This window comes from Eulemur rufifrons, chromosome 20 (assembly GCF_041146395.1).
Source record: "Eulemur rufifrons isolate Redbay chromosome 20, OSU_ERuf_1, whole genome shotgun sequence".
Classification (NCBI taxonomy): domain Eukaryota; kingdom Metazoa; phylum Chordata; class Mammalia; order Primates; family Lemuridae; genus Eulemur; species Eulemur rufifrons.
The window spans coordinates 35,293,001-35,310,066 of record NC_091002.1 but is presented as its reverse complement, the minus strand read 5'-3'; the positions used below and the strand labels follow the sequence as shown (position 1 = coordinate 35,310,066).

The 17,066-nt window shown below is 39.2% G+C and overlaps 1 protein-coding gene across 1 annotated transcript in view; it reads right to left on the bottom strand.

Moving 5' to 3' along the window:
• SPTLC3 (serine palmitoyltransferase long chain base subunit 3) overlaps positions 1-17,066 on the bottom strand; it is a 132,035-nt gene that overhangs the window by 71,301 nt on the left and 43,668 nt on the right. The window contains exons 3-4 of the mRNA XM_069495936.1: positions 7,520-7,674; positions 6,278-6,426 (exon numbers count right to left, since the gene is read on the bottom strand). Coding sequence (XP_069352037.1) covers positions 6,278-6,426; positions 7,520-7,674 — 304 coding nt within the window. The remainder of the gene's footprint in view (positions 1-6,277; positions 6,427-7,519; positions 7,675-17,066) is intronic.

The window sequence follows — 17,066 nt, the reverse complement described above, 5'->3', positions numbered from 1 at the left end:
GTGCTAAAACAGTGAGGTTTTAAACTTTAGAAGGTATTAAATCGTCAGTTCAAGGATTTTTTTTTTTTGCATTTAATGTTGAAGAAGACATCTGATGGCCGATCTTTGCCCTTAATCAGAGGTCACATTTTCCAGGTGGCCTTTCTTCTCAAACCAGAATGTCTTTCTTCCCAAAGGTGTCAGAAGGCATAGTAAAACAGTAAAATGCATGTTTTAGCAGAGTCAATCTTACTCAAGATTTAGGGGAAAAGTTAAAAGTTTACGTTGTCATTTCAAGCTTTGTATTATCAAAGATATATTTTGGAGCAGAAAGAGAAACTGAAATTTAAGGATTAAACAGGGGCACATAATCATTTGCCAAATTTGCTTTTACCTAAAGAGACTGCATCCCAAAGGACATGGTCCTAATAGCAGGCAGTGAAAAGGCCACTGACTTGGGCATGAGGCAACTTGGTTCTAGCTCCAGTGGCCTCTGGTTACTTCTCCTGGAAATTTCCAGAGGAATTGGGAGAAATACTATTTTAGGCTTCCCTGACGTATGTGCTCTTTTCTGTACATAGATCTTTTTGCCCTAGTGGGAGCTCCACTCATTCTTTGAAATCCATCTAATGTGTCCTCTTTTCTCTGATGCCTTTCTCAGCTTCCCCAGGCAAAACTGGTCATTTTGTCTTCTGAGATCAACTAACTACCACAGGGTGATTATAACACTTAAGTTGAACTGAAGATGTTCCTGGAACAATCTTCTCTATTACGGAAAGAGCCCTTGAGGTACAGAGATTGAGTGTGAGATCCCATGACTTCCATAGATACTAATGATAGTATCACAGATGTTGATAGTATCATAGATGTTTGTCTTGGCAACCACAGCTCCTCACACATTTCCGCTGAGCCATTATTTTGCCATCCTCAGTGCTCCTTTTCTCCAGATAATCATCTGAATGGGACAGGTTAGGGGTAGATATTGATGATGTCTTTGGTCTCCCTCAATTTGATATCAGTGGCCTTAAAAGATATACACAGGTATCAGCGTCAATGAAAGTTAACCTGTATTCTTAATATATTTGGATGCAATAGGATTTTTAGTCTAAATGAAGGAGACTAAAGCTTGTTGTATGCTGATGGGCACTGGATTTGGAAATCTGGTCCATTGCTATTAAATCCAGAGGATTCTTCTCTCCAAATCACTATGATGGCAAGTACTTGTTTAGATCAGCAAACTTTTATAGAGGTCCAGAGTACAAATAGTCTGGGCTTTGCAGGCCATATGGTTCCTGTTGTACCTATTCAATTCTGCCATTGTAAAAGGAAAGTGGTCACAGTCAATACACAAAAGAACAGGTGTGGCTGTGTTCCAATGAAGCATCATTTATGTACACTGAAATTTGAATTTCATATAATATTCTCGTGTCACAAAATATTATTCTTATCTTTACTTTCCCAAACATTTAAAATAAGTGTGAAAACGACTCTTTAACATGCAGACAATAAAAAAACAGGCAGCAGGTGGAGTGGTTTAGCGACCTCTGATGTAGGTGGCTTCTGGTCTTAGCTATGAGCAGTATGGGGTAGTACAAACAGCTCTTCAGTGGGACTCGAGAGAACTGATGTCTAGTCTTGACTTCCCAAGCTACAGACTATGGGAACACTGATTGGCAAGTCATTAAAAATCTCTGGGCTTCATGTTTCTCACCATATGGTACTTGCGTGTGGTGGGGAGGGAAGGTGGTAGATGATCTACAAATTCTGAAATTCTAAGAACTTCAACATTTTTTGATCATCCCAGGTATCACCTTGCTGGCAGGTATTACACTTATGTAAAATTATTGCCACACCTTGTTGAATCATGCTTGGTTTTGGCTTTGTTGAACCTACAGGGCCAAATTTTACACTTGCAGAAATATCCCTGCTAGTTGAAATTTGTCTGTGCTGTAATTTCTATCACTGGCACGAGAAGGGCAATTACCTTGTCAGAACTCTACTAGGCCTCAGGAAATCGTCGAAAGGCTTTCAGAAACCAAGACACACTTTCATTTTCTTACTCCCAAACCATCCCTCTGAGAGTTCCCTTCTCCTTACAAATACTCTTAAAGGAAAATAAAGAGGCTTGAGGGAAATGAAATAGAATCTCATTAATCAGAATCTATAATAATTTGGTCTGAGAGGAACTGGCACTGAAACCACCCTTCAATAACGGGGTGCAAGCTGATAACTGTGGTAAGAGCCTCGCAAAAAATAATGCACAGGCCTAGCTAAAAAGAATGATAATAATTGATTACTGTCCCCCTGTAATTGCCACTCCAGAGCCACCGCAGCTTGTGGTCATAAAGATTCTTACCTTCTCCCCATAGCTGGCATCCATAAAAATTCTTCATTTTCTCCGTAGATAATATCACCTTTTCGAAACCTAAAGGTAGTGTTTAAGATATCTTCCAGGGCCTGCATTTCAGTGGATGAACTGGCCCACCTAGACTAGTGGCCCATACCAAGAAACTGACTCAACTGCAATTGTGACCCCAGGGACTAGAGCAATACAAGAAGATGATTTCTACATCCCTATAATTTTGCCCCAATTAACAAACCGAATTGCCTAATCCTTTGCCTGTCAAACTACTCTTAAAACCCCTGTCTTCCAGATTCTCGGGGAGGTGGAAATTTCTCAGGTCTTCCGGCTTAGCACTATGCAGAATAGACTCTTTCTCCGCCGTAAAACTGCTGATTCAGCCTATTGGCTTCTTGGGCAGGGGGCAAACGGACCTGGTTGTGTAGCAAAGGAGCATCTATGAAGAAGGATTTTACTGTGTAAATTAACTAATTGGAGTGGGGATGTTTATTGCTCATTTAACTGAGTCCACTGCTTTAAAACATGTTTGTAGCATGGGTTTACATAAAAACCTGTTAATTAGAATTTCTTTTTTAAAGAAAGCAAGATAGCAATTTCTTGGCAACTGCGCATTCCCAGAGGAACTTGAAAGGCCATAAGCTGACATTTATTTAAAGTATACTTTAATGTAGACATTTTGAATATTTAAGCTGGCCTCTTCTTCAAAAGCTCAAGTTAGCGAGACTGTACATTTTCTACCTAGACCTCGCTAAAAATTTTTAAGAAACATAGGAAGAGCTTTGATCATTTGAATTAAAGGATAGCAGAGAATTTTTCAGGAAGATAAATGGGGGGGGGGTGTTTACAAACTATCTAATGATTAAGGGGAGTGTTCTTAAACTGACAAATTTCAGCAAATTTGCACATTACTATTAACGTGAAAATCACACCTGAAACTTCAGAATGGAACAGAATTTCCTATTACGTCTAGTTGCATGCATTTATAAGTCAATGTATCTCTGTAGATGTTTTTAAAATAAAAATATTGGAGGCTAGTTCTCAAAATTGCAATTATAATTTGAAATGTTCTCAGCTAGGCTGTCTTTACATATGCACACTAGCAGGAAGTGTTCCTTCTCAAGGGTAGAAAACTCTCCACGTAGAGATGAGCTTTCATTGGCACAAGAATTAGTCTTCTGGTATTCTATGAGTTTATCTTCTTAGAAGTGAACTTATTACTAAGTCTCTGGGTGAAACTATGGCAGCACAAAGGGCTTATAGACATGTACACACATTGCAAATTGTTATACTATCTCTACGTATCTATTCTTAACCATAGGGTTCCCAGGGAAAAAAAGACCAAGAAACTACACACCCTTGTAGAGTAAAAGTGGGAAAGAGGGAAGAAATGAAAAAAAGAAAGCTCATCTGTGGTTTGCTTGAGTTTAACCTTTCCTGGATTTGGAAATCTGGACCAGCAATACGTATCTGGATACATTTAGCAATCAAAACCAACTTGTTTCACTGATTTTTCTGGGGTGTCTATTACACAGTTGTCGTTTTTTTCATTTACAGACTCCATCTCCCAGGCATGTGTGGTGTTTACCCTACAAAATGAAAGACGACTGCATTTTGGAAAACTTTTGACTAATTTTGTCAAGATAGTCAGCCATGCTATGTAGTTTCTATTGGTTCTCAAAGTGTGATTCCCCAGAGAAGCCAGGTGAACATCACTTTGAGAACTCACTAGAAATGCAGTCTTGGGCCCTATTCCAGACCCTACTGAATTAGAAACTCTAAGTGGAGCCAGCAACCCATGTTTTTGCAAGTCCCGCAGGTGATTCTGGTGCAAGTTAAAATTTGAGAGCCTCTGGTTTAACCTAAAAAATCCACATAGGCTGTGGCAAGCCCCTTTTGGTAGGCTGGGAAATCTGGTCTCTCTGCTTTAGTGGCAACATTTTGGAAGTGGCAGAACTCTTTTCAATAGACTGTGCCTGAACACCTGACTTAATTTAGGCTCCTCTTCATTTTTACAAAAATTATTAGGCCAAGAAATATGAAATTGTGGAAACATTTAGAAAATACTACAAAATAAAATATAACCTTTCTTGATGCAAACATTTACATATAATACATTTTTAAATTGAACTCATTATATCCACACTGTTCTATAACTTGTTTTATTTTCTTAACAATGTATTTTCCGTTGTGTAGAGGAGAACATTGAGGACTAGGGGAGGGCACAGGCCCTGGCTAGGGAAAGGAGTAAGAAAGAAAAGAAACTTTTTATCTGAGGAATGCAAACCCCCTTTAATTATCAGTCTCAGAGAGGCATTGAAATGCAATAGCAGTCATGTCTCACTCCCTCTTGGGCAAAATAATTACCTCCTGAAGCCATTTGCTGTGTGGACTCTAGACTAACTGACGCCCAGTAGCCATAAAATGCCATCGGCTGGACACCATAACTCATACCCCATAGTTCAACAACATATAGCCTATCACTAACCAGTGTTATTTCTGGAAACCAGTGAGAATTCCTGTCAAACAACGTTGTATCAGCCCCCTCCTTGTCCCTTTTTGCCTTTAAAAACCTGCGTGTAACAAAGGCCAAAAGGAGCGCTCTGCCCAAGGCAGCCTGGAAGTGTGTCCCAGGCCACTGTCCTTAATCTTGGCCCAAATAAACCCCCTATATTAACTTTGCCTCAGTTTCTTTCTTTAGTTTGACAAGAGGAACTAGGATTTGAATCCAAGCAACCGAATCCCAGAGCCTTTGTGCTTAACCATGGTGCTGTGCAATGACATTATGATTTCAAATGGCTAAATAATGTTATGTTGAGCAGATCCACCAAATACATTTAATCAGTTTATTCATGTTGGAAACTCACTTGTTTCCCTAATTTTTACCATTTTCAATCATACTGCAATGATTAGTCTTGAACAGACATCTTTAAATACTTATTCAAGTTTTTTTAAGACAAAATTTCTCAAAACAGAATTTCTGAGTTAGATGGCTTGCTAGTGACACCTTTTCAATTTGCCCTCCAATTAACTTTATCAACAGTATATAAGGGTGTCTTTTCTTCACTCCTCTGAAACTACTGGAAATTATTATTTTTTAGCTTTTGTGAATTAGGTAGAAAATGGATCTCCACGTCTTAACTATTCTTTGATTATTACTGGGACAGAGTATTTTCCATAGGTTCATTGTCCACTTATATATATTTTTTCTTAATTTCTCATTTGTGTACCAAATCTACTTTTTAATGTAAAATTTTCATTGAACTGTAATATACACACAGAAAAGGAAACAAGTCCTAAATATAGAGCTCTATAAAGTTTCATAAAGTGAACACACTTAGATAACTGCATTAAGATAGAAAAACTGAGTTTGAATAGCCCCAAGAATTCTCCTTGTGTTCCTTCTGATTCTCACTCACTTCCCTCTAGAGGTGACCACTATCCTATACGTTCCCAACAGAGGTGATGTTCTCCCAAGGGGCAATAACTAGTTCTTGGGGGAGGAGGGGCTATCTTATTCTATGTATGTACCAAGTACGGCTATCCATGGACTCTATACACAGATATATAGCATAACTATGGCATTAACATTTCATGGCGGTGGGGTGGCAAGGAGAAAAAGGTAGAGAGATGTTGCATTATCCTGGCTATGCAGCTTTGCCTACTTTGAACTTTATGGAAAAACTTGGCCCACTTCTTGAATTGGGGTGTCACCCTATTTCTTATTGATTTTATGAGAATCTTTAAGTGTTAAGAATATTAACATTTTATCATGTATATTGGGAATAACTTTTTCCAATTTTGTTCTTTGACTTTTACCTTTGTTAACCTTTTTTTCTATATACAGAAGTTTAAATGTTTCCTTTTGTTGGATATTTTCCCTTAAGGTTTCCTCTCAAATCTAGATGGACAGAATTTCAAAACAGTGACTATACATACCCATTTCACGCACGGTGCTGGCCACGCCTAGGCCATATGCCTCCAAAACATCCTTTACTGTCCTCATAGACTCATCGTATCTGGCTGCAAGGCCAAGGTAGTTATAGGAGCCCATGTTGATGACATCTTTGATGATTCTTCCAGTAAACCTGCAGGGAGACATGTAAGTGAGCACGGTGGACTATCTCATTTAATACCATCCTAGTGCCCGAGAGACCTTGGGTCTGGCCCAAATCATGTGTTTTCTTCTTTCTTATTAAATTATACCATTGTAATAATAAAAACAGAAAAAAAATGAAACTCGGTCATTTGCAGCAACGTGGATAGAACATAGGTCACTATGTTAAGTGAAATTAGCTGAGCACAGAAAGGCAAATAGTTCAGGTTCTCCCTCAGGTGGGAGCTAAAAAAGTGGATTTCGTGAAGATAGAAAGTAGATCGATGGTTACCAGAGTCCAGGAAGGGTAAGGGGGAGAGATAAAGAGAAGTTAATTAATGAGTACAAATACAGAGTTTGATAGAAGAAATAAGACCTGATTGATCAGTAGAGTGACTATAGTTTATAATAATCTATAATGTATTTCAAAATAGCTAGAAGAGAGGAATTCAAATGGTTCTAGCTTAAAGAAAAGATAAATATTTAAGGTAATGGGTATCCCAAGTACACTGTTTTGATCTTTACAAATTATATGAATGTATTAAATTATCACATGTATCCCAAAACTATACATATCTATTATGCATCAGAAAACACCTGTTACCAAAAAACAAAATGGGTTGTCCTTAGAAGACAGTAACTTCATAATGAAGTTGGACAGAGCATTGGAGAAAAGTATCCTGAGCCATGCAGTGTTACTTAGCCCTGATTCAGCTTGGGCGCTTACTTCCATGGCACCTATGCTCTGGCTGAAATTCCAGCAAGAGCCTGCCAAAGGGACAAGAGCCACGGTCACCACTGTCTCCTTCAACTAGAAGTAGGAGGGTATAATTTTTCAATACAGCAGGTGTAGAACATGCAGAACCAGCCAGGTCTCATGTGAATTACAATGTAAACAAACCACCTTGGCAACTTAATGATTGTGACTTCCTCCACTGGCATTATGAGGGCTTGCAAACGGCTGAGTGAGGCAAGACCAGCCGCCTCCATGCCTTGGTTTTTTTCAGATGTGTAATCTGTTGCCCACACTAGGATTTCCTTAAAAGGATTTCCTTTCCTCCGAGCACCTCCGGGTGGTTGCTCACCTAAACGTCCAGTTGTAGTCATCCGACACCCTCTCCACCACGTCAAACCAAGGCCCTGGGGCACTGCAGATGGGCCGGTTCCAGTTGTCTCTGATTCGCATGTAAAGATTTCGCTTATAAAAATTCTCGAAGTCTTGATACAGCGGCACAAAATCCTGTTACAACAGAAGTAGAAGGTTAGCTTTAGCTTTGATCCCTCGCTTTTTGGATTTCATTTGCAATTGAAGGCTGGGAGAAAACTTGGAGGACCCGTGCAAAGAATCCATCTGCAGATGTATTTTGAGCAAGTGTCAGTAATTAAGGAAAGACATGGGGTCCACAAATAAATCTGTGAGGCCCCCATCCCCAAAGAATGTGACTTTAACGGAGGAAGGAATAAATGTGATAAAAAAAGGTAGCCAGGATGACAATACCATACAAGTTCCAGAAGTGGTGGAGACATTGATCCCTGCAACTTTCCTAAGGGCAAGGACAGGTGTTTATATCCAAAGCAGTTTAGTTGGGGAAAATAATGGCTGAGATGATCAATCATATGTTCTTAATTTTTTCAAACATGAATATTCCCACTCATTTTGTCTTTGGAATTGTGGATGAACTTGAACCGTTGGATCTGTTGCCAAAACTGCTATTGGTTGGCTGTCATGTGGCGGAGGGCCTGGAAGCTACTCAGAGGAATTGTGGAGGCCCCAGGCCTCTCTCACAGCAAGGTAACAGCATTGAGTTGCTATATGAAATGTAATCCATGACTAAAGGGATCTGCGATCCAACTGAGGCTCAAAGCAAGACATGTCTAATTTTGTCATCTGGCTTGGAATAGTTAATACGAGGCAGAAAAGGCAAAAGCTATAACTACAGTCTAAGCCAATTATGTTGGATGTTCATAGGATTGGAGCAGGAGGAAGAGTCACATCTTCCTGGAGGATCCAGGGAAGCTTTATGTAGGAGGGTCCTGGGAGATGGGTACCAAGGCAGAATGAGATTGTTAAGGGAGGGATGCTTGGGGCAGGCTCTCAGAGTGAGTGGGTCTGTATGATGATATATGTGGTGCATTTGAGAAGAATGAATAATAGCAATCCCACTAATGTGTATCTACCCAAAGGAAAGGAATCATTTTATCAAAAAGACACCTGCACTCGAATGTTTATTGCAGCACAATTCACAATCGCAAAGATGTGGAATCAATTTAAGTGCCCATCAATTCATGAGTGGCTTAATAAAATGAATGGTGTATACATACTGTGGAGTATTACTCAGCCATAAAAAGGAATCAATTAATGTCCTTTGCAGCAATTTGGATGGAACTGGCGACCATTATCCTAAGTGAAGTATCTCAGGAATGGAAAAACAAACACTACATGTACCCTCAAATAATTTGGAACTAATCAATCAGTGGGCACACAGGGGCACAGAGAGAAGTAAAAGTCATTGGAAATCAAGAAGGGTAGAGGGGGGTGGAGAGGAGGGGTAAAAACCTACCTAAAGAAATTTGCTATCAAAAAAAAAAAAAAATCCCAAGAACGAACAAACAAACAAACAAAAAGTAACTTATATCCTGTCACTCTGCTCAGGACCTACAGTGACTCCCACCTCAGTCCCGATTCAAGGTCCTGACTCATTTGGCTTTCGGGTGCCTGTCTTATCCCATCTCCTAAGGGCTCCCTGCAGTGTGGATGAGGCTGCAACATCAGCTGGGCGCAGACAGCGGCAGCCTGAAGCATCTGCAGGAGGAGCTCGTATTTATTCTACAGGTAATAGGGAGCCATGGACTTTTACTTCTCTCTGTGCCCCAGTGTGCCCATTGATTAGTTCCAAATGATTAGAGAGTACATGGGGTGTTTGGTTTTCCATCCCTGAATAATGGGGAGTGAGCCCTCTCATTCTCCCTCCCATCCTCTTTGAGCTCTTTGCTCTCCTTTCTCTTATAAAATGGAGCTGATTTCCTGACGGAACAAGAAGTATCATGGGGAAACCCTTTGGGGACGATCTTATGCTACTGGTTTGCCCACTCATTCCCTGACCCTGTTCATTCCAGAGGAGAATATAGAGTATATGCAGGCTTTGATGGCATCCAAGCCATAGATCTTTCTGTCACTTCAGTCTTTGGTCCTCTGTGTCAATGGCATCATTTCTTGGGGGAAATTACAATTTCCTGAGGGAAGAATGTTCATAAGCATATGCTGGAGATTATCTATTATATATGAATTTGGAGATGCTTGGGAAACTCTACTGGTTACATTTGAAAATCTCATATCAAATGCATTTTCTCTAAATAATTGTGACAGGTTTTGTTATGATTTAAAACTACATGTTTATCATAATCAATTACACTCTTTCATGTTCTCACAGGGAAAAGGACATATTTTTGAGGCAATGGGATTGTATAATTCCACAAAACTCATTTTCAAAGTATTTCTTCTTTGATTCAGTAAATTTTTTTGAGACTCTTTACTGCTCTGTGAATTATTCCGTATTCCCAGGTGTTATTTGTGTCCCTCCATTTATAATTTTTAAGGCCCTATTTGAAATGATAATACATAAACTTATCCTGTCAAGAGAAAAAGAGAACTAGGTTTATGAGTCATATTTCTGGACTCTTAATGGAATTATAGTTTTAGGTTTTATGAGGAATCTTACCCCAAATAAAGTAACAGTTGGTTTTAGAGAGAAGGAGAAAAGAACGAAAACATTCTGTCTATAAAATTCAAACAGAATTAATTTCAGATTTGAAACCACAAAATGCACAAGGTACCGGGGGTACCAGTGATTACAGAGATCAAATACTCATTTGGCCCATATGGAAATCATACCCAGATAGGTAAGTGACTTGAACCCTGGTCAGCCTCTGGCTTCACCCACTCTCCTAGGTAGTGATTTCGAGTGACCTTAGGCTTACTGATTTTTCCTCTAAAACATCAGTGATGACAAAAAATCTTGCCCACAATATGGAAAATTAAGGCCAATAGATTGCCAGATGGTAGGAGGAGTGTCCGCTAATCATAAGGAACTTGGCTTTGGCTGGGGAAAACAACCTGAGGCTTCCCCATCTCTTGCCTCATGAAGATGTATTGCCATGGACATCTAAGAAAAGCTGGGAAAATACTTCCTCCTGCCTAAACTTGCTGCCTCCTCACTCAGAGATCCAGAATTTGTACTTATGTGGAAATGGAAAGCTAGCTCTTTATTAAGATAAATGCTTTGAGGGCAAGATACAGGGATTCTAACTTATTCTCCTGGGGTCAGGGAAGACTTCCTGCTAGGGAATGATTTTTACATTCAATAGATATTTTATAAATTAGGTACTTGCAACTCCCCTGCAAAAAGGAAGAATCATTTTTTTTTAACTACTCAGTATTTCTTTGTGTATGACATAAACACTAACCCAGATATGATACACAAGGTCAGCAGCCTACGTGTTACTGAGAGGGACAACTAAGCTTGGAAACCTACTTAGAATTCAAGATCTGATCCGAGAATGAACTGACTTACTTTTGGTTATGGTCCTCTCTCCCCACCTAAGAGGCATTCTGCCTCTGCATGGGTGTATTTCTACTCCAACACACTCCTCTGAGCAGCAGTGAGCTTTCTTCAGGAGCAGTCAACACCTACCAAAGGTCAATGTCCTCTAGTCTCAGGCAAGCTTGCCACAGCATTTTAACTACACCAGAAAATGAAGCTGGACTTGATATTTCAAAAACAGAAGCATTGCAACAGGGCATACCTTTATCTGTACCTTTGTCATTTGGCTTACTCACTGTCTTTATTTTTCTTTCTGTCACAAATGGTTAGATGTGATAGAGAATCTCAGGCCATAAGGACACAATAATTTGGGGGGATAGGGTGGAGGAAAGGGGGAGTTAAGCCTAGTAAGGGTCACAGACATGGCTTTGTCTCTTCTGCAATATGATGATCTTCCTTTTTCCACCCTTAAATTTGTATGGTGTTGGGTGTGGTGGCACTTGTCTATAATCCCAGCTACTCGGGAGGCTGAGGCAGGAGGCTTGCTTGAACCCAGGAGTTCATGCCCAGCCTGGGCAACATAACAAGACCTCATCTCACAAAAGATAAATTTATATGGTAATTTATAATTTTCCAAGTGGTATGGATATTTCTATCCAACTTTTATAGATAAGTTGATGGAGAGTCAGAAAGCTTGACTGAAGAAACTGAGAACTGTATCTAGTTCCAAAACTCATTAGAACTCTTTCCAATAAATTGTGCTGCAGGGCTTGTTATTTACTTTTTTATTTCAGCATATCACAGGCGTACAGATGTTTAGGTTATGTTTATTGCCTTTGCCCCACCCGAGTCAGAGCTTCAAGCATGTCCATCACCCAGACAGTGTGCACTGCAACCATTAGGTGTGTATATACCCATCCCCTCTTCCCCACTCCCATCTGCCTGACACCTGATGAATGTTATTACTATATGCACACTTAAGTGTTGATCAATCATTTAATACCAATTTGATAGTAAGTACATGTGGTGCTTGTTTTTCCATTCTTGTGATACTTAGTAGAATGGGTTCTAGCTCTATCCAGGATAATACAACAGGTGCTATATCACCATTGTTTTTTGTGGCTGAGTAGAACTCCATGGTATACATATACCACATTTTATTAATCCACTCATGTATTGATGGGCACTTGGGTTGTTTCCACATCTTTGCAATTGTGAATTGTGCTGCTATAAACATTCTAGTGCAGCTGTCTTTTTTATAGAATGTCTTTTGTTCTTTTGGGTTGATGTCCAGTAATAGGATTGCGATCAAATGGTAGTTCTACTTGTGTCTCTTTGAGGTACCACCATATTGCTTTCTGCATGATGAAAGGAAAATTCCACCAAGAACTATCAGAGCTGTAAGTTTAATACTGAAATATATCTGACAGTTTACACTGACAATTACACTGAAATATATAAGAGAAAAAAACCTAACAAATCTACAATCACAATGGAAGGCATTAACACAGATTTATTTAAAAAAAGTTTTGAGTGGAGAAAAAATAAGGAAGTCTAGAGAAGTTAAAGAACATATTAGCTGTTGTCATGACAAACCTAACAGACCATACATGTACAGTTTTTCATGACACACATGAAAAATTCTAAGAATTTCCAATACAACTGTCTGAGAAACTGTGAAGGAGAGAATTTATTAAAGTGGAAGGTTTTGAGATTAAAATATGAAAATATCAATGGCTTTCTTATATGCTATCAATAACTAATTGGAAGATGGTATGAAGAAAAAAGATAGTATTCAAATAAAATCATGATAGAAAAATTGTACCTAAATAAGAGGAAGTGGTAACAATTTTATAAAGAAAATTATAAAATGTTATTAAAAAACACAAGAAATACATTAAGAAATGGAGAGACATATCATGCTTCTAAATAGAAAGACTAAATATCATGAAGACATCAAATTTTTCAAAACTAACCTACAGATTTAACTTATTCCCAATTAAAATGGCAAATTTCTTTTTTTCAAAATTCTATACCTGCCAAGCTAATTTTAAAGCATACCAGGAGAGAAAATCTTTAAGAATTATCTAAAAACTTATAGAGTTACCTAAAAAATAGACAAACAGATCAACATTTTATATTAGTAGGTAAAACAATGAACTAATTAATTATATCAGGGCAATTAAAAATATCTTTTAAAAAACAGTCCTTCTACCTCACACAGCACATAGAAATAAATTCTAGATGGATTTGTGGACTAAATATATAAAATAAATACACCAAATCACAAAAGTTCTGAAAGAAACCATAGGAAAATTTATTATAACTTTAAGATGAAAAATGCCTCCTAAACATGACTAACACCTCCCCAAAGAGAAAAAAACTAACAACAAAATTAATAACAACAATGAAAACATAAAAGAAATGTTTGATATATATGACTTAAAAATTTATGTGTGGGTAAATGTAACATAGAAAAAGTTAAGAGGCAAGAAATTGAACTGAAGAAATATTTAAAACACATTTAATGGATAAATTATTGATATAAGGGTATATAGAAAGAGTTCTTGTAAATCAATAACAAAAAACAGTTTAATAAAATTATGGGCAAAGGATGTTAATTGGCTATTTGAGAAGAGTGGGTATAAGTGACTAAAAATTATATGAAAAGAAGTCCTGTCTCACTGTTAATAAGGAAATACTAATTCAGATAAGAATAAATAATGTTCACACATCAGATTGGCAAAAGCGTTAACAGTGTTGATATCAACACATCAAATGTTGGCAAGGAAGCACGCACTCTCAGATACTCTTCACTGGAGATTGTGTAGGCAAGCATTTCTAGGCAATTTGGCAGTATTTCTCAGAAGTTAAAATGTATATTCCTTGGACCTAGAAAGCCACTTCTAGGAATTATCCTAGAATACTGCATATACTGCTCATTGACAAATTATTTATTAATATGACAATAAAAAAGAATAAAAATATATTATGATATACCCATGTTATAGAATATCATGTATCTATTAAAAGAAATAAAGTAATCCCATATTGCTGGATCAAATGGTACCTCTACTTCTAGCCCTTGGAGGTATCTCCATATTACTTTCCACAGAGGTTGTACTAGTTTGCAGTCCCACCAGCAGTGTAGGAGGGTTCCTATCTCTCCGCATCCACGCCAACATTTATTGTTTTGGAACTTTTTGATAAAATCCATTCTCACTGTAGTTAAGTGATATCTCATTGTAGTTTTGATTTGCATTTCCCTGATGATTAGAGATGTTGAACATTTGATCCAGCAATCCCATTACTGGGCATCTATCCAAAGGAAAAAAAAAATTCTGTAAAAAAGATATCTGTACTAGAATGTTTATAGCAGCATAATGCACAATTGCAAAGATGTGGAAACAACCCAAATGCCCATTGGTACATGAATGTATTAATAAAATGTGGTACACACATACCATGGAGTACTACTCAGCTATGAAGGAAATGGTGAACTACCTATTGTATTATCCTGGATAGAGCTGGAACACATTCTACTAAGTGAATTATCACAAGAATGGAAAAACAAGCACTACATGTACTCACCATCCAATTGGTATTAATTGATCAACAATTATGTGCACACATAGTAGTAACATTCATCGGGGTGTTGGGTAGGTGAGAGAGGGGAGGGAGGGGATGGATATATTCACACCTAATGGGTGCAGTGCACACTGTCTGGGGGACAGATATGCTTGGAGCTCTGACTCGGGTGGGGTAAAGGCAGTATATGTAGCCTAAACATTTGTACCCCTGTAATATGCTGAAATAAAAAAATTCCCATATTGGCACGTAAAGACCTTCAGATATGTAATTAGGTAAATAAAAAAGTAAGTCACAAGATGTATGATATGATTCTGTAAAGGACAGGGTAAGTACAAATGAACATAAGTTTAGTTAAGTACATGAAAGGGACAGGAAGGATGCACAAAGATTGCTTTTGTGCATTATTTCCATAATAAAAAGGAAAGAGAAAAATACACATGAGTTTAAGAAGTGGCTCTTCGTTAGGGCTTGTCATAACCCATCCATTTCACAGGTTGGTTTTGTACTAGTTAATACACATTAGCACAGCTCCACTCATCAAAATCAACCGACCCTTCCTATTGTCATAGATTAGCCTGTGAGTTTGGCCTCTAAGTATTCACTGCGGGAGGTTGTGATCTGATTTTGCCGATGATCTAGAGCTATGATATTTTGGAGTTGTCTCCCCAGCCTGTGGCACATGCTCTGCCAGAAGCAATTGTGGAAAATCTTCACCCCTGTGCCAGTGGATTAGTTTTGTAGCCAGAAGATATCTGGGTCCAAGCCTGGTGGGGGAGATTGGGGATTTCACTGGCTGGTGATTTCTGCTGCATTTAAAGTCATTGGTTTCATGGTGATACTTGAGTCAAAAAGTGAGCCATGCAGATGCCTCAGGGAGGACCATTCCAGGCAGAGGGATATGCAAGTGTAGAATTCCTGGAGTAGGCACATGCAGGTGGTGCTCGAGGAAGAGCAGGGAGGTCCCAGTATTTGAAGCAGTGTGAGAGAGCGAACAGGAGTAGAATGGATGAAGGTAGAGACAGAAGGGGGAGCTGTGTTCTGCAGAGCCTCAGCCAGCCCTGGCTCTTACTTGAAGGGAGATGGAACGGCATTAAAGAGTTCTGGCCAGAGATGTGCTGTGACTTAACTTAGGATTTAAAAGAATCACATTAGTTAATTGAGAAGAGGCTGCGGAGTTTGAGGGTGGAAGCAGGGTACCTCCAGGTCAGAGAAGACAGTGGTTTGGACAAAGCTGGAGGCAGCAGGAGTGGTAAGAAGTGGTCTGATAAATAATACATATTTTCTGGCAGATTTGACTTTGGGTGCAAGAGAAAGAGCTGAGTCAGGATGACGCTGAGGTTTTGTCTAGAGCACCTGCACTGGTAGAGTTTCCATTTACTAATGTGGAAATTGTGAAAGGCATGGGTTTGGAGGGGAAACTCAAACACACAGTTTTGGGCGTGTCAAGGCTGAGTGATTACTGATGAATGGAACCTAGGGCACAAGTGGAAGTCTTGGCCTAGATAGGAGCCCAGTCACTTCCTCCATGGTAACAGGTGGAAGGCCAAGTATGTGTGCTCAGGTGCAGGGAAGTGTGGTAGTGGAGTCAGTGGGGTGGAAGTTCTGACTTTTTTGTATTTTCTCAATGAAATTGGCATGTGGGAGACAAAGTAGCAAAGTTTGCTGATTTCTGCTTGCCAGGATGATTTCACAAAGCCCCTGACTCTGTAATGACATGTAGCTAAGATGCTTTGAAGACAAAACACCATACATAGAGCAGTGGTCCCCAACCTTTTTGGCACCAGGGACCGGTTTCATGGAAGACAGTTTTTCCACAGATGGGAGGTAGGGGCAGGGAGCTCAGGCAGTGAGTGATGGGGAGCGGCTGTAAATACAGATGAAGCTTTGCTGCTCTCCCTCAGCTCGCCCTCCTGCTGTGTGCCCCTCCTTTCCTAAGTTTCATGGAAGACACTGAAGGGGAGGAGGGTGTTGAGCCTAAGAATTAGTTCTCAGGGAGTTAGCTACGCTCCCCGCAGGAGGGCAGCAGAGCTCTGAGGCCCAGGGTTTGGGACTGCAGCCATAGAGCATACAGCTCCCCATGTCTCTTGCCTGAGTCGCTATTTTCCTTAAAAGGTAAATGATCCTAACCTTACATATCAGATGATATCTGACGGGCTTAGTGATTATGTTTCTGTAAACTATAACCCAATGGATTCTTGCACCCAAACTTAGAAGTGGTTTTGCAAGTACCAAATCTTTACCACCTGTATATTAGCTGTGAACCGAAATACTGAATTGGAGCAGTCTGATAAAACCTCCCTAAAGGACTGCTCCTGGGCCGTAGGTCTTGGTCTTACAGTTTTCAGTAAGACATCTAAATAAAACTAACTTTGGTTTGTTTTTTCTTTAGCAGACAGAAGCAATATTATTAGCTGAAAGTCAGGAGGGCCAAGAAGTGTTGGAGGTGTGAAGGTAAAGGAGAAAGTAGGAAGTCGTCATCTAGTAGAGCCTGTGACTCAAT